At 34.6% G+C, this 18,915-nt stretch overlaps 1 protein-coding gene across 1 annotated transcript in view; it reads left to right on the top strand.

Moving 5' to 3' along the window:
* PDE3B (phosphodiesterase 3B) overlaps nt 1–18,915 on the top strand; it is an 87,188-nt gene that overhangs the window by 64,088 nt on the left and 4,185 nt on the right. The window contains exons 3-12 of the mRNA XM_014282831.3: nt 498–746; nt 4,779–4,921; nt 8,075–8,181; nt 9,010–9,220; nt 9,771–9,844; nt 10,368–10,471; nt 11,252–11,386; nt 13,522–13,633; nt 14,373–14,486; nt 17,048–17,247. Of these exons, the coding sequence (XP_014138306.2) occupies nt 498–746; nt 4,779–4,921; nt 8,075–8,181; nt 9,010–9,220; nt 9,771–9,844; nt 10,368–10,471; nt 11,252–11,386; nt 13,522–13,633; nt 14,373–14,486; nt 17,048–17,247 (1,449 nt within the window). The remainder of the gene's footprint in view (nt 1–497; nt 747–4,778; nt 4,922–8,074; nt 8,182–9,009; nt 9,221–9,770; nt 9,845–10,367; nt 10,472–11,251; nt 11,387–13,521; nt 13,634–14,372; nt 14,487–17,047; nt 17,248–18,915) is intronic.

The raw sequence follows: 18,915 nt of genomic DNA on the forward strand, positions 1-18,915 counted from the left end.
TATTGCTGTTCCTGTTCAGAGATTTATGCCAAGTAAAAACTAAACAATTTTTTGGCAGAATTGTTAGTATTTTTTTTTTCAGTAGAATCAGGATTGATAAAAGTAATGAGGCTGTGGAAATTGCAGCTCTGTAAGGGGCATATAACAGTTTGGCCACCAAAATTTCTGTTGGTATCATTGGAAGAGATAGAATATTAAGTTTAATTCTAAGACAAAATAACGAAAAACTGAGATAAAAAACGGCACCAGATTTTTATTTTAAATAGAGAAAAATAAACTGAAAGCTAATGTTGAATTCTGAAATATTTTTTGTGTGTGAAAAAAACCTGCAAGAATTGGTGTCTGAATATGTCTATGTGTATTTTTTCTTTAAAAGAAAAATAAATTGCATTGATTTCTTTCATTTATTTTGTAAATTTTCAATGGATAAGATGGTTATTTAAAACTTAGAATATTGTGAAATGTTTTGACATTTGCAACATTTTCATCTATTGTAGAATGCTGGCAGTGGAAATGGAATTGATCTTTCAGTACTAAATGAGGCTCGGAGCATGCTGACAGACCTCCTGACCGACCTGTCCCTTCCACCACAAGTGATTTCTTCCCTTCGAAGCATTCATAGCTTGATTGGTGCTTTCTCAGGCACGTGCAGGCCAAAGGCTAGTCCATTCACACCATTTCCTGGTTTCTTGCCCTGCCCTGAAATAGAGGATCCTGCTGAAAAAGGAGATCGGAAACTACTCAAGGTCAAATGACTTGAATTTTCATTCATGTGTGTGTTGCAATTTTTAAAAAAATTATCAAGGGAAATTTATCTGGAAAGAATGCTCCTGTATGGATAGTAGCTTCTTTACTTAAGTACCTGTGAACTATGTTTAAGGTCAAAAGAGAGCAGCTGTGAAAACACATTGAAATGTAGACAGCTACCAAAATGCAAATTCATGTGGTTGATGGGTAAAAGCACAGTTCTGGACTTTGAACACATGATTCCTCAAAATAAACACAAGATTAAAAAACCTAAAAGCAAATACAAAACAAAGATTTTTATGTTCTCATGATATGGCACAAACAGGGCTGTTCTTGATTTTCCCACATTTTTGATCTAGCAATTAATATCAGTGTGGCTTTTTCATTGACATTTTTTTCTAAAGAAATTGACTCTTGTGAACATCAAACTAGCCATCAGATGCAAGCAAATCAGCTATATAAAAGAAAAAATATCTCTTCTTTCTGTGCAGCACATCACATTATGGAACCAGTGTGTAAATATACCATTACTTCTCCATTATCTAGGGTAAATAAGTAAAGCAAGGATGTAGTTACTGTGTGGTGTGTTAAGGAATGTGGAGGAAAATCATCAAATACAGAAACTCAGATGCAGTGCAACAGAGCTAATACTTCTAGGGTTGCCCTGTACTGAGAGCTTGAGGCTTTTTTTTGCGGAGGCTGGTCTGGGACATTCCTGCCCTATGCTTCCTTCCATTTCCAGGCAGTGGGCAGCTTGGCCCAAACTGATCAGCTTGTTGGCTTGCTGTTTTGAAGCCAGATCAACTACTTCAAGCCAGATTCAGCCTGTGAAATGTCTGTTGGGAACCATTGTCAAGAGAAATACTTTGGAGGAAAAGCTCAGTGTTCACAGATTACTCTGTGGAAGATCCTGCAGGATCATTGTGGTATGAAATTCCTTGGAATATCACACGGATATCTGCATAAATCAGTTGAGTAGGGATCATAATCATTCCACATGTTTTCATTTGTGGACTGCTAATGATTGGTATACTGATGTGAAAAAAAATAATTTATGTTAATGTGAAGATTTAACACAATCTTAAAAATTTCTATACAGCTAGTCAGAAATGAAAAATATTTGTTGCTGGAGACTGGTTATAAAGATTATGTGAGATTGAAAGATGTTTTTTAACAGCTATTCTCTTTTCCTCCTTACTAAAATTAGGTAGCTGTTCCTTTAAGCTTCAGGGGTTTTTCTGTATATTAATTTACCTTGTGGATAAAATAGTGCTTGTCACTGTAAGTCAATGAATGTTTGATTTCAGTATATGTTTAGGGGTAAGTCAAAAGATTTATGCCTATGTATGTTACTGTAAAAAAGAAAAAGATTTTCTTTCAAAAACCAGGTAAGTCAGCACAAACTCCAGATTATGATGCACCAAAGAAAATTATAAGAAAGTATGTCTTCAAAATGGGACCTTTCAGACTATATTAAAAGGTTCCTATTCTCTCTTTCCATAACTTGGAATGTAAAAGGTCTCCTCTATATTTCAGATTAATTGTTTCATTGCTGAGGATTATGTACGTACCTATTTCTCTTCCCTGTCTGGCTTCTGAAGTGCATTTGGTGACAATTTTTTCTCACTTCTGATGGGGAACTGCCTGTTCTTTTCAGTAGGAAAAAAAAATAAATGAAAAGACAGAAACAGAAATGGGGCTTCAGACCTTGGTGATAGCAATAACTGGTTATCCAATACCAACTCTTCATTCTGAGTTTCTTGATAGTCAACAGCTTGGAAAGCGTAAACTGCCCAGTTGGTGCTATTCACTGCTCAGTCTCTTTAAATTCCTAAAAAAGAAAAAGGAAATCTTAGTTAGACAAAAAACTTCTCAGGGCTGCTCTGCAATAAAAGGACTTCCCACTTTCATTGTGACAGAACTGTCCCCAGATTTCCTAGTGTATGGCAGTAGACTGTCTGCCAGACTGATGGATTTCTAGTACTGTCAACAGTCATGATTTCACACTTTTCAGTCAAGTTTTCACACTTCGGGCAAGTAAAAGTTGTCTAGGCAAGTACTTGAGTATCCACATCCCTTGTGTCCTGGCATTGTTCTTGCTGGTAACTGAAAGTCTTTTCATAATAACTTTGATTTCTGCTACAGTCTAAATTTTTTTTCCAGAGCAACTTTTCCCCTTTATATAGTGATTGTCAGTGACTTTGCTAGCGTAGAATGATCTGGAGTTCCTTAGTCCTTCACTATCCATGTGTTGTTTATTCTCTGCTTCTTTATCTAGTAGGGGAAAGTTCTGGAGATTTGTCATATCCCCAGTGTTCCCATTCTTAGAGAAGCCAGGAAGAAGAAAAAGTTTGTGCAGGTGCTGGTGCCTTCTTTCTGTATTATGCTAAAGTGCACACTTGTTTCGGGGAGTGGACCTTTCTCCACTGGTGTTGGGGATTTTCAGTGGTGCTCCCTGTGTTGTAGAAAGCACACAGGTGAGATTGATGTGGTCCATTGGCGAAGAAGTCCATTCTAGCCTGAGAGAACTGGACTACCACTGTATGATAGCACACAGAATATGCTCCTCCAGTTTCCTTTCTGGTAGGACTGGATCAAGGACTGCTGCATGTTTCTGTGGGCAATATGGTGGTCTTATTCTGCCTGTCCAGCTCCACCTTTCTAGCTGTGACTACAGCTTTGCAGCAAAGGAAATAGAGTCAGGGTACATACCATATCAAGGACTCAAAACAGTCTGATTTTTCAGGGTAAGAGGCTGTACTCTTTGATGTTACCACTCCTTTCTTTTTTTTTTTTTAACATACGGAACAGCTGTGTGAGTTACGTATGACCTTTGACCACCTGATGAAGCTTAGAATTGTAAAGTCATTATTTCTGCTGAACTTTTGTGGTGGTGATGTCCAGGGGTCAGCTATCGTCACATAACCCTGCATACCTTACTCAATACTGCAAATATTGCTTTGGATTTTTTGTTTTAAACACTTTTTCCTGGTATCCTTTTTACTTTGTAAGGTTTGATTACATGCATCTATATTATGCAGAAGACTCTTTCCCCCCCACCCCCCCACCCTCCACTGAATGGCCAAATCTACGGATGAGTTAACAAGTGGATTGTAGACTGAATGCAGTCGGAGAGAGTTTTGCTGGTTTGGGTTGGGGTTTTTTTTTAATTGGTTTAAAATACAGTGTATAGCTTATCGGTGCAATGGATGCAGATATGCCAGAGATGGCTTTGCAGTTTCAGTTCAGTGATCTTTCTATTAATTAGGTTCTACTAGTTGCTATCTAAACATGGCTATACTTTTCTGGGGTTATTTCGGTAAGGCAGAGCTAATAAGCCCCAAGTTATTGCCATACAGGACTGTTTGGGTGCTGCTGCCCTGCTTTGCACAGGGCTTTATGTTCAAGTACAATGGTGATTCCCAGTGTTTGGGCTGTGGGTGTACCTAAACCAACACAGCTTCCAGGTGGGGAGGGTGAAGTGACTGGGAAGCTTCCCAGGTGCTGTGGGCCTGGTATGGAAGGAGAGAGGGAGTCTTGATGGACCAGAACTGACCCTATGCATTGTGCATCACCCTTTCCACAGGTTCCACAGTTCTACACCATCAATATTTAGCATCTCAGTTACTAAAAACTCAGGCTGTCCTGGGAACTGCACAGCTGACTGTGTAGTTATATGATTGGGGTGTGTAGAAAAAGAATCTATAATCCTACAGCAACTCAATAGTGCTATAAGGTCTCAGTTTTTAAAAGCTCTGAAGAATAATTGTTGGATCACATGGATTTCAAGTAACTACATATTTTAATGTGAGGAAAGGAAAAAAAGATATGAACAATAATTATTCCCAGTAAGCAAATTAACTCAATTGCATCTTTTTTGTTTTCTTAAGAAATAAGAATGGGTGTGAGATACCATACTTAATGTTTTGCTATAAAAAATTAACAATAAATAGTCTTCACAAACTATAAGTAAAATTTTAATGTCTGCTTTTAATTATATAGATTTTAACCATGGTTCAATTACTCAACAGGGATTAAATAGCAGGAATAGCCTGCCGACGCCACAGCTGAGACGAACTCCAGGAGCTTCTGGCATTCCACCTTTAGAATCAACATCTCCTAGGTGGGAACGGAGTAACAGCAAGAGATCTCATCAGGAGTATAACACATCAAGGTAAGCACTTAACCACATTTTAAGGGCAATAATAAATGTAGCCTTTCTAAAATGTGCATGTCTGTAATGTTGAAACTTGGCAGTGGAAGAATTTAATGTAAAATCTTGTGAATTGAGTCTCCAAATTCTGCCAGCATAAACTGGAAAATGTTTCAAGTTAATTATATACTATACTTTGTAACTCTGATCTCAGGCAGAAATCAGGTCATTGTGAGGTTGAATGGCATGCTCTGTCATAAGTAGGCCTGCATATCAGTTTTAGTAGGAAATGAGAAAAAAAGTCCAACATACAGGATTGCGAAACAAAGTAGTTTAACCTCTAAACCTTTACTGACTTCCTTCTTTTCCTTTTTACTTAAAATATGTATCACTTTCCAACTGCTGCATCCACCCAAATTTGTTTTCTAATTAAAAAGATCGTATAGCTTTCTTGCATTAGGTAGCCCCTGTTGTGTGTATTGCAGTATTTATTATTCCTATGGTCATCGAGCAAGCAGTAAGGTAGACTAAGAAAGAAATCTCTTCTCGTTAGTCAATATGGTGCCAATAAAGCTTTTATTTCTGGAATTAATGTTACAGTTTTAATTAGGATTAAAGTAAATATACATTTTTTTTCTTTTTTGTTTAATGTTGAGTGAAACTTCACACATATAGTTTTATTTAAATGTGTAAATGTATATGGCTTTGCTCGATACTTTGTAAGTAAAGTACAACAGATGTTTGAAATTGTGTTGTAGCTAAAGTCTGTGAAAATGTGTGTGGGTTTGCTTTTTTTTGCCTTCTGGTTTTTTTTTGTACTTGGTATCTCTTAAGACTAATGGTTTTACATAGGTCATACGGAAAATATAATAGACGCATTTTTAAAAAAGCAGATATGAGTTATGCTGATAACTGATAGTTACTAGTAGTGGATGAAAGTTTATATATACATGTCCAAGAATTTATTTATCAATATTATATTTAATTTTAAAGTAAACCATTTAATAATTTGGCCCTTGTCAGTGGCTTCTTCCCCTTGAATAAAATAGGCTCTTCATGTTTTTACATATTAAAACTTAATTGTGGTTTGTGTATAAAATGTAATTGAAGATGCTGGTAGTAGCAGTAGTAGTAGTTTAAAGATTGTATTTTCATGCTGATTTGTTTATCAGTGTTGGAAAGAATCTCCCCAGTTATATCGACGAGAAATAACCAGAGACCAGAGAAATTGCATTAAACTTAGAAACCATGGGACTTCAGTTTGAGGCTCAGCTCTTCTGGTGCGGACGTGGTGTATGTTTACAGAGGGTTTCCTTACAGCTCTTACTCGCCAAAGAAACCTACTCAAACTCACCCGATTAAAAGCAGCAGTACGGAAAACACCCTCGCACATACTTTATCATTTTAAATTATCTCTTCACCCTGATGACTAGCACCTCTAGTTAGTCATGTTCCCCTGCCCTGCTCCTGTCCACCCCCATGCAGCCCTAGGAGATGTGTTCACTTTTTCGTGGTTTGTGCCCTGCCCTTCAGAGTTCTTGCCTATTCTTACACTGTACCTGTCTCCTTGCATCTTCCAGTGATGGTTCTTAGCAAGTTCCCTTTAACTTCTGACACGTAATCATCTCAAAATCACCCATGGGTGCTTACTTTACTGATAAGGTTAGATAAAGTAGCTGAACTGGCACAGGTGTTCCTGCTGCCAAAAGAGGCAGTCCTGTATTCCTAGAGCACTTTGTGCTGTTGGCTCTGGCTCTTGAGTCAGCCCCTTAAAATGTCAGAAAAATAACAGCAATAAAAAGACATTTTTTCCTGCCCTGGGGAGCTGATTCAGCCTAATGAAAGACCCAATGAATGTTAGAAGAGAATGAAGGAGGAGCAGGCTAACAGCAAAAAAGGGAGGGTGGAACAGTAAACTGTTCACTGGGAGTAAAGCTTATCAAAACCCAAAATATTTCTTTGCACACAGTGACTGCTTTCTCAACTCAGCTGGAATTCAGTTGAAAGATATCACATAGTGGTACAATAAATTAATATTACTAGAAAATTTGATTTAATGTTTCAAATTTTTTTCTATCCATCCAGTGGCCAAAAGCAACTTGAGTCAGCTGCTGTTTCATTTGCATGCAGATTCTTGATTTGGTTTGTCATTCAAACACTAGTTCAAGACAAACCGACCATGCTTAATATATAGTCTTCCTGTATTAAATACTGTTGCAGCATTTTTGTGTGCTTTAAAAGAATACATGTAAGCTGTGGTAGCTAAACAGTGTAGAAATAGTGAAAAGTTCAATCTGTCCTGGTTCTTTTTAAAGTTGTCTAACATGTCAGTTCGGAAGAACAAATATGTGTTTATTCTTTAATTTTTTATATTTATATATTTAAACAAATTATGAGAGATCAAGTATTATTTCTGTATTTGACTTGTTTGAAATCAGCTTAAACAAGCTTAGATCTGTTGGGATAAATACGTTTTTCCCACATTGAAATGAAATAATTAGTTTACATGAACTATTTTCACTTTAAAGTACGTCTATACAGCTATTTTTAATTGCATATCGCATTTTTGTACGAAAGGAAATAGGTAATTGGAATTCTTGGAGTGCAATTTCGTGCATAGAACAGCAGATGGCGGAATTGAATTGACTCTAACAAGTCAGCTACTGAAGTACAGTATGACTTTATGTCAAAAAGTGTGACTTCATGTCAAAGCTTCGTTTTGGGATGATAAATAGAATAATTAATTAACTATGAAAAACTGATTTGAGAAACAATCCATGGCTGTGTAAGGTCGTCATGGTATTTCCAAAGTAACCAGTCTTTTAAATGTTCTCAGATCTGTTAGAAAAGAGCTTGCTTTGTTAAAATGTTCAAGAAAAGTAAATACCATGTTAGAAAATAAAACCTATGGGATGTAGTCTGAATATGCTTATTGTGTCATTTTAGAACTGCATAAATTTTTCTGTTGCTTTCACCCACTATCTATCATTTTTTATTCCATATAATTGACATATATTGTCTAGCTGATCTTGAATTCAACTTCTTTATAGTACTCTCTTTTTTTTGAATGGTGGTGGACCTGTAACAGCAGTCTGGCTATTTTGTAAGCATTTTATCTAATAAAAATGGAAGACAAGGTAGGAAATAAAAAAAATAAATCTGTTTTATTTTCAGCCAAGGATCTCATCCAAATGCGTCTTTTGGTGCAAACTTGATGACAATACCAAAACAAAGATCATCTTCTATGACATTGACTCATCATATAGGTTCCAGACGAGCAGGTAAGATGATGCAATTTTTATAGCTTAGTGGCAGGATGTCGAGGTACTAGTTAGTACATCATGTATTATAATTGGGTTTTTTTTCATGCAAATGTAGTACTAAAATAATATCAGCACGTTGCATATATTTAAAAAAACATTTTATTTTTAATCTGCTTCTAAGAATACTCAGAGTTACAGTTAATATCGTTTGTACAAATCTCAGCTATTCACCTAATGCTATGTAGCTGCAAAATGATACCATGTTCGCTATCGTTAATACCTGTTGAAAATTGCAATGTTCATATACATGAATAAGGGACATTTTTTTAGTAATTATACTTTTGTAATAGAACAGTGTCATTTAGAAACTCCTAAATACCTGATGGCCATCTGAAATTAATATTTAAATAAATCTTGGAAGGAATTGGAGCAGATTTTACTCTAACACTGCCAGTGTAATAAGCTAGTAGATACTGTAACAGCAGTGCTGAAATAAAGTGTGTATTGGTATTTCGGAGGTTATAACTGGTCTGGTTGCCCATATTAAGTGAAAACTGAAAAACTACTTCTTTTGACGTTTCTGCCTATCCATTTTAGCACGATTTAAGAATAACAACCTAATACCTTTGTTTTATAAAAGTTTAAATATGCAGGTTGTATTAAATCTGTAAATCTGGAGTAGATCTAGGTACTCTATGTGTGTTTAACAGTGTGAACTATACACCATGTTTTGGAAACTTGCACGTGCTTTACAATTTATAAAGGTTCTTGTCATTAAATTTCAGTCTTTCTAAGCAGTAATGTTTTTATTGTAATCTGAACCCCATGTAATGTTTCTTTTGCAAGGTGCTTCTCCTGGCCTGAGTCCTGTGGGTTCACCTAGTCATGGATCTGTCTCCAGTGGGGCTTTCAGCAGCTGGTCACCTGTAGAATTTCCTGATACTGCTGATTTTCTTACAAAGCCAAGCATTAATATACATAAGCCTCCAGGATACACACATAGTTCTCCAGATTTTCAGCAGCAAGTTAAAACACCTGTAGTTTATACATGTAGCAGGTACTGTAGATTCTGTTACATTTTTATTAACTTCATATGCATTGAAAAAAATACAATTAAAATGAAAAAATATAACAAGACTTACACATCTACTGGTATTGAATAAAATGCATATGATCTCATAATAATTTGTAACTATATTATCCAGGGGAGACTAAGGAATGCTGTATGTATGCCATTGATTTGAAATGGCTCATCCTTGAAAGCAGCAGTTGTAGAGTAACAATATTTTACATATTTTTAGAAAAGGAGTACTTCCTACTTGGGAATTGATTTCTGTATTTCAGAATACTTTCTAAATAATTAGCTCTGCTTTACTGGTTTGTTGAGGTGAGTCCAGGGGAAGTGATGGTTGATTATTTTGTAAGTACAGACTACTAAACCTGTGCGTGCCAAATTTATGAGAAAATACTAAGGTCACTTAGTAAAGGAACCTTTGAAAGCATGCCTTTTTAAGAAAATTAATTTGCAGATATTTTCAGTACAACATAGCAGTAGCAAAAGAAGAAAATTACTGAATGTTGTAAATATTTTTCATGTATTCTGTAAGCTGTGGACGTCAGATACTCAAGCCTGTTTCAACACCAGAACCAGAATTTGCAGAATATAAAGACAGAAAATCAGGTGGGATTTCAAAATAGACAAATATTCAGTATCAGCTTGCTTTTTTTTAAAGCCAATTAAATTATAATTTTAATATTTCTGCATAAGATTTTTCCTATACTCTAAGTAACTCATATGCATATATTTTATTTTAGTTTGTGACTTAGGATAATCAAGACAATTTAAAATATTGCCTGCTTCAGAATAAGGATCTTATAATAGGCTCCCACTCATACCTTTATAGTTCTGTACTCCATATATCAAACAAGTTCTCTGCCATCTCGGCTAAACTAATCACTGAACCAATTTTTGCAAGTAAGAAGTTATGCTTCTAGCTTTTCTCAATCTTTAAATAGATTTTTGTCTAATAAATTTTGTCCTTTACAACTTTTTTGTGATTAAATTCTTAAATAAAAATGGTTTAGAAACAAGCTATTACTTGTATTCTTGTGAAGAATTTGTATTATCAGTTCAAGAACTATTAGGCAGTAGTATTTTACAAATAAATTATTGATATAACATTTATGTATATATTTTCTTTAAGGTGAAATTGGAAGTGCTAGTGTTTCAAAAGAATCTCTCCACCATACAGAGAAGAATAAAGATGAAAGGAAGGAAATGACCGATCAAACACAAAATAATCTGCTTGTAAGCGTGAAATTGAAAAAATAATTGCAATAACTTTTATCAATAGAGTATTTATTTTTAATTTCTAACGTTCTGTAAAGAGCTCTTTGCATTGCTAAAAATTGTAATTTCTGAAAGGAAATGATGCACCACTGGAATTAAGATTTTCATTTAACAATTGTGTATTTCCAGCTTGCATAAATTTCATTAGCAAATGACAAGAAAGATGGTGATTGTATTAGCTTTTTGTTGATCAAAATTAATTTTTATAGATTTAATGTTGATAGTATGCTCAAACGCTGATTGACTAGTATTTTTTTCCTGAAAATTTTTGAAAGACGTGGCAGTTTCATTTGTAAGTCTCACTGAGTGTTCATACAGTGCAGTAATATTGGCAGTGCAGGGACACAAGTGGTTTAAGCTTTACTAACATTCTGGGTTTATATATCAATTTTTTTAAAGCTTGTTCAATTAATGAACTGTTAAAGCTCAGTAAATGTTTTGTTAGCCTGTGCGTATTTTTGTTTTGCTTTATCAACTCCTCTTGTTTTAAAAGAAATAAGAATGAAAATTTAGCACTGTCTCAGAAAGCCCTGGAATCTGCTGCCCCAAAAAATGAAAAGTCAAGCCCTTAACTGTGATATTTGTACTATTGATTCATGATTTTATCATAGCCATAGTCACAGCAGCATTCAATAAGTTCAATAATGATTAATTGTTTTCATGGCTTTTTATGCCAATGCAACTAACAAATTAGTTTTCATTGGTTTAGAGATGATAAAGTATCTTACTCTCATACAGATGGAGCAGGCTCCTACATTAGCAACAATGTTATTAGACCATGATTCACTAATGGAGAAGATGAAAAATTGGAATTTCCAAATTTTTGACCTTGTACAAGAAATGGGAGACCACTCTGGAAGGATTCTTAGCCAGGTTTGTTGTCTTATATTATTATATGAGGGAGGGTGTGTAAAGCTGTCGTGCTTATGTTTTATTTAAACGATGAATAAGTTTTGCAGTCAACTTACATGCGAATGCTAACTCAAAAAGTAGAAATATAATTTCTCATGTACTCCATCTCTATGTAAACCATAACAAGTGACTTATCTATAGTCCACTTGCTCCAAATTTTCTGAATTTTATTCTCAATGTAAAAATAGGTTGGATTCACACCTACTAGGTTTTGCAGTAATATGCCATTTCCTATGAAAAATTGTCTCCTGCTTTCAGAATTACTACCTTGTTTGTCAACCTTTCTTTTTTCTTTATTTCAGTAAAATATTTCTGCCAGCGCTACACCGGTGGGGGAAGAGAAGTGATCTTTTAGGCAGTCTTTTGATCCTACAAACAAAGGGATTTTTTTTCCCATGCTGCTTTCTGCATGTAGTACTCCTTTTATCTGTTTCTGACTTGTTACTAAGCTCTTTCATGCAGTTTCATGTTATGCTGAAGCCAATCTACTGGCAGGTGCAGAAGTGTGATCCTGTTTGCTCTTCCCCAGCCTCTCCCATTCATCAATGTCATCTGGAAACTTCTGTCTCTTTCTTTATAGTGGATTTAGCAATCATGGAGCCATAGTATGAGCTGGATTTGCTGGATCCTGATCACAAAATGTTTTTATTGCCAGTATCTTAGTTTCCTACCGTGGAGTAGAATGCATGTTACTCTTGCTCAATGGTAATGTTAGGAACCATCAGCTGAAGGGAAGGAAACAGGTTAGAAGCACTTGGGTGCAGCTGGAACCATAAGCCTGCACCTATACTGGAGACAGGAAAAAACCAATGGGGATTATTTAATTTTTGTCATTAGACACTGTCTTTTCTTTCACAGTATGCAATATTCTGGGTATTCTTCTAAGTCTTCAATTAGTCTTGTTTGATCAAATATTTTCAGGTCTTTTGTCACCTCGGTTAGTGACAACAGTTAATGTACAGATTAGAATACCACAATCTATTTTGAGTGGTATTTTTACTGTAGTATACTAGTACTTTGATCTTCATTAACTTGCATTTCATTTTGTGCAATCTAGGGGATAGTTCAAACCTTGAAGTATCTAAGCGTGCAGGTTTCTACTTTACTAGATTTTCGGTATCAGTTCTTACTGATATTGTATGTATGGGTACTACTTGTCCTTCTCCTCCTCCCACACCAGTCCTTTTGTCTGCTGTGCTGTAAGCATCTGATAGCTATCTTACTTAAAAGCCAATTAAAAATTGTATTTTGCCATCATCAGTTGTAAGGTTCTCAGATTGGGTATGTGTAAGGAGAATGGTTGGGGCAGGTGGAAGGAGGAATGTCCCCTCATTTTGTTCTCAGGTTCCTTTGAGCATCTCCCACACTTCAGAATGTATTCTTTCCCTCTAGTGTCTGGGAAAGAAGTGACAAAAATGATTAGCCGTGACTTATTTTGAAAAGCTTTCTTAATATTTGCAGTCTCGGGTGGGGATTAGGTCTTTGGAGTCGCTAAGTTCTACTTGTAAACCATAACATATTGCACAGTATATACATGTGGGGGGTGTTGTGAGTACACTTTAAAAACACTTTCATTTACCAGCTAGCTTTGTTAAAAATATGCTGCATAAGTGATAATGTATAAAAGAAATAGGATTTCTGTGCCAACGTCTCAAAAATAAATACCATGTTGTTTGTTTTTTTTTAATATTAATGGTTCTGCTAGTATTGATAAGAAATTTCAATTTTTGAATAATAAATAAGAATATAGATTTCTTCTTTTTAGGTGACTAATGGAATAAAACATGAGTTTTTAACATTATGAAAAATTTTAGGAATATTATACAAAAAATGAATTGTGTATAGAATTTTTCAGTAAAGAAATAAAAGCTTTTATTATTATATCTTTGAAAGGATGATAATCCATATTTTATGCAAAAAAAAAATTAAACATATCTCTATGACAATAGCTTTCAGGTAATCTTTAAAGGATTTTCAGTAATTTCCATCTGTATCAGAAAGCAAAATTTTAAAAACAGGAATATTTTTGAAGTTGAAAAAGCAGAGTATGCCAAGATATATTTCTTAGAATAATATTCACTTTAATATGTATTTAGGTAACTTATACCTTGTTTCAAGACACTGGTTTGTTTGAAATTTTCAAAATCCCAACTCAAGAATTCATGAATTACTTCTGTGCACTAGAAAATGGCTACCGAGATATTCCCTGTAAGTACTACCCAATTATGTATGTTTTATGTTAGTGTGTCTCCTTTAGTGTGTGCGTTAGTTTACTGTTTAATACAGAGGTAGACAATGTCTAAACCTAGTATATTCTTAATACATTTTTCAGAATTCAGAACTGATTTAGTGAATTACAGCAAAAAATTGGTGGATACCAAAAATGAATTGTTTATATGTAGGTTGAATATAATCTTTAAGAATTTGAATGGGTAGTTGAATCAAACATACTGAAGTCAATAGGAGAATATTTATTGGTATAATGGAAACCTGATTTCTGCCCATTATAGAGTAATAAGAAAATACAGGATTTTGACAGTAATTATTTATCTTGCTGTTTTGGGCAGCCAGATCTATTGGAAAACAAAACCAAATCCAGCCCCCCACTCCACCCCGCCATGCCACAGATGTTTGCACCAAGCCAGGTCCTTCTCAGGTATCATATCGGAAGCAATGCTAGTGGCTCACCATCACTGATTTAAAAGGCTGCTTAATCCCTTCCTGACTCTCAGGAAGGATGAAGTGTGCTTAGAGGATGTTTAATGTTTATTTAACTTGTTTCTTAAAAACGTTTGGTGGTATAGCCTCTACTATCTAAATAAATTGATTTTTTCTTTATATTTAACAAAAATCTTCCTTATAATAAATTTATTGCATTAAATTTCTTTTTTTCTTGTTGATTTTGAGTATATTTCAGATATTTTTTATTATATTTGATAATTTTCAGATCACAATCGTATACATGCCACAGATGTTCTTCATGCCGTATGGTATCTGACAACACGGCCCATTCCTGGATTTCAGCAAAGTCATAATGAGCATGTAATGGAAAGTGATATGGGTATGTATTCACATAAGTTATTTTTTTTTTCTTTTGCTGTAAGAATATTTTAATGAAACTACAGTAAGTAAAACAAATTACTCTGGAAGAAAATATCTAATTCTTATCACTTCTAAAAAAAATTATTTTAATGTAAGGCAATAGAATGATCAGTGTTAGTATACAACATTCAGATTTTTAGAAAAATTAGATGAGTAATGGTTAGTTTGTTAGGCAAGAATACAGCCTAATATATTTTAATATTATAAAATTATAAATTTTAATGTATTACATAAATTTTCTGTGCTGGATGAAACCTCTGTATACTGCTACAGTCAGCATATTTTCAACATTTGAAATACATTAGACTAATATTTCTTAACTTTATTAGGAAATTAAATAGGGCAGAGAAAAAATACCAAAGTCAAAGTATTTAACTTAATGGAAGTTCTTCTTAATGGTTTTAGTGTAAAAACGAGTATTTTAGAGTTCTGCAGTAGATATCACATGCAGACATTCAGGCATTGAAGTGACTACTCTAAGAATAACTGCAGAGGAGCATCCCTGAAAGAGAAATAAAGACTTCAAATTCAAATTTTTTATGACATTAGTTATAATGAAGCTTGCTTTTGTGTTGTCTATGACTTCATGGAATTAACTTTTAAATTTAGATTTGTAGCTTTGAACTAAAATATACACTGTAACTGAAGTATAATTTTATATATACGGTTTTATACTAAAATGTATGTATTTAAGAAAAATCAAACGGAGAAATCAAGCACTCTAAGACCTTTGTTTTGTATGTGCAGTAAAAAAAGACAAGGTGCAAGTCGTGGCTTTTAAAAGGCTGTAATTTTAAGAAGTAATTTGTGAACTGTACAGAACATTATCCAGTGTATGCTATTTCTTCCTTACTAATTAGCCCCTCTGCTGTCACCTTTTGCTTTTTTCCAAGTTTGTCCACATCCACTGATTGCACCCTACTGCATTTTCTTTCTCTAAGTGTTGAAATGGGTGGGACTGCAGAATTGTTTGGAGGAAAGAAAAATGATAAAAGTCCTTTTGTTTCCCTTGGCCAAAAAGTAAAACTAAAATAAGAAATTATAGAAAATTGCTTTGGAACAATTCCAGTATAAATATTATGAAAATTGTTAATCCTCGCCTACTCTATTAAGACAAAAGAACCCCTTTTTGTTATGTGGTGATGAAATTAGTGCTATTACTTTTTTTGTTGTTGTTAAGTAGTGACTTTGTCCAGGGGAAAGGAAAATAAAACTGTGAATCTCCTTATCATGCAAACATTTCTAACTTAATGGGTTTAGGTTTTTTTGCAGCAGTTACCACTGTCCCAGAGCTTTTCCTCTAAGTCTGCAAGTTCAAGAAATGGGCAAATTATAGAAATACTAAGGGAGACGCTGATTTATTGTTTCTTGGCCTTATTGAGGCTGGAGAGAAACTGTAGAATGCTCTTTTAGTGCTGCCATTTTAAGAAGGGAATGAAATTCTAGGTTTGTGTAGCAGTAGGAGGTCTTCAGCAGCAGGACAGTAAGAGGAAGGCAAAGAAGTGACAGACCTTAAGAGTAACGTGTAACTGTTGGTATCCATGTGTATTTTCTAAGATGTGTAGTTTGGACTCAGATGTACATTTTTGCTAGTTTTTCTCCTTCTCTTCATTCCCTCCCATGGAACAAATACCTACACGTGCATTTTAATAATTAAAAGCTTAGATTTTTATGGTTGCTTTCTAATCTAAATGACAACTCTTTGCAATCAAGACACGTAGACTAGATGGATGGTGTTCCTTGTTCTACTAGATCACCTTCTGTGCTTGCTGAAACATTCCTCTAAACCAGCCTTCTGCAGCAGGAGGAGTAAACTGTAGCAGAGAGTGACTTTCTCTGTTCCATGTCTTCTAAGGCACTGTACCACATGCATTGTCAGAAGTGTGAAGTCTACATTTTTTTTTCTAAAATTACGTGGCAAGAGTGAGCTCTGATTGGTGAATTAAAAAAATTTCTTTTCCTAATTATGACTGTTCAAAGGTCTTCTGAAAGTTTCCTGTATTTGTGTGAACGACAGTTATCCCTCAGCATTGTAATGGGAAATCTTGTCTGAAAAAATGGTTCCTGAGGTATATCTGTACGTAGTACTAGGTTAAGAATTGGTTTTAGAACAGGAACATTCCACTCTCCAGTTCTGGGACACTTCTTACAGGCTCCACAACGTCCTGTAAGATTTTGCTCTCCTTGTGTAATGTCATGAAACAGTTGAAGCTTTTTATGCATTTGTAAGAGTGCATCTACTCGTTTGGACAACCCATGTGGCCATGATGAACGTATGTATGACTTACTGGCATTTCAGCTTTCCTTCAGAATTGCTGGTTTATCTATAAACAATATTATGATTTCTATTTTTAAAGTGTAAGTCCTTCTTTGCTGAGTATTCAGCTCCACAATTACAAGGATAACAATATTAAGACTATGTTCACAATAGTATCTGGCAGAATCATTTAAAATGTATTAAAAATATGAATGGAATAATGTTCTAAAAATATGTTATTTTTATATTTTCGATTTTCTTAGATGAAGCCAGTGGTATTGGCCCTGTCCAAGTCAGCTATATTTCTTCAAAAAGTTGTTCTATTGCTGATGACAGTTATGGTTGCCTGGCATCAAACATTCCTGCTTTGGAATTGATGGCTTTGTATGTAGCGGCTGCCATGCACGATTATGATCACCCTGGTCGTACAAATGCTTTTCTAGTGGCTACAAATGCACCTCAGGTAAGAGATTCTTTAACCAGAAAATTATTTGTCTATCTCTGAAATCAGAATGATGAAATTTTTTCTCTTCTATATCCCTAATGTAGCCTGTTTAGGATCATTTGCCCGATTTAAGAAACGGAAACTAATCTGAGTTTAACTTGTATAATACTTCTTTTTCTGATAAATTCCAATGTGTTTTGTATGTATTAGTTGTGTATGTGTGTAAAAATAATTTTCAATTTACAAAATTGAAAATAATAACATAAATCAGTGCAGAGTAGAGTTAAAGATTATTTCCTAAAGAGCTGGCCCTAGGACTGTCTAAGCAGCTAATTCATGGATATCTTACATTTTGAGAGTCCTCTGTAATCATAGTGGTGTCTACAATTACTGTAAAAAACCAGGTTCCTCTAGTAGTCCAATTAACTGCATCACCTAATCTTTGTATTTCAAATTAGTCCTTTATGGTAAATAACCATTACCTTTAAGGGAGGCTGAGTAAAATAAGAAATCAGCAAGGCATCCTTGCTTTTATCTCCCATATTCAACTTTGTTGTTAGAACAGAAAGTAGAAAGTAAGGAGATGCTATGCTCTTCAGGGTCTAAAAGGCTCAGGTGGAAGAGTTAAAGGACAGTAAAGCTAAACAGAATAGCAGATAGAAGGAAAAAAAAAATGGGGGGGGGGAGGGGGGCACAGGGAACAACTGGAAGGAAAAGCACTGAAGAAAGGATGCCTAAACTGCATGGTGACACATTTTTATCTAAAGAGTGCAGTATTATCAGCAGAAGAATATATATGATGGCTCTTTGGGTCTCTCTTAATAATTTAGAGACAAACTTAAATAACAACATCAACAACAGTAATAATAGTAAATCAGAAACCAATGGAACTTGTCAGGAGATGAAGACTTTAAAAGTGAACTTTCCAGTCAGTTTTCAACAATTCCTTATTGCAAAAGAAGTTCAGAATGTAGGCAGGTATGTATTTCTGCTGAAAACTGTATATAAGGAAGAATAAAAACAAACAGCACAGGCGTTCATCTCCAGTTTTCAAAAATGCACACAATCACTTTGTTGATCTCTTCCTTTCCTTAAAATATAAAGATTATTTTTGCAGTTTTCCAAAGAATTTATTTCAGGTCCTGTTTAATCTATATTCAATTAATTATTTTCTAGGATGTTTTTTATAAACACGGGAGTTGTAAGTAAAATGTACTACTGTTTTAATATTTTAGTTAACTCAGTTGCAGTTAAAATGTATTCCATCAGCATTAAATGTAGCACACAACTAGTGATACTCCACACCATTTCATGTTAACCACAGTTCTTATATGCTTTGGAGGTTTTTTTATGTTTCGGGGCGGGTTTTGGTTGGAGTTGTTTGGTTTTTTTGAACGGTATCGGAATTAAGAGGAATTAAAAGCATATATTTAGATATGGGTTTTGGTTTGGTTTTATTTGTTTGCTTTTGTGGTTTTTCTTTTATATTAGTGTGTGTGTTCCACGTGTATTGCCAAGAGTGCAAAGTCTACATTTCAAGTGGTTTGTGTATGTGTGCCTACAGTATGAATGTAGATGTCACTAGGACATTATTAAGGACTTTTAAGGAGTGAAAAAAACTTTGCTAATTGGTTGGGTTTTGTTTATTGTTTTTCTCATCTGCCATTTTTGCTTCACTTTTAACCC

Source organism: Falco cherrug, chromosome 10, assembly GCF_023634085.1.
Source record: "Falco cherrug isolate bFalChe1 chromosome 10, bFalChe1.pri, whole genome shotgun sequence".
In the NCBI taxonomy this organism is placed as follows: Eukaryota; Metazoa; Chordata; class Aves; order Falconiformes; family Falconidae; genus Falco; species Falco cherrug.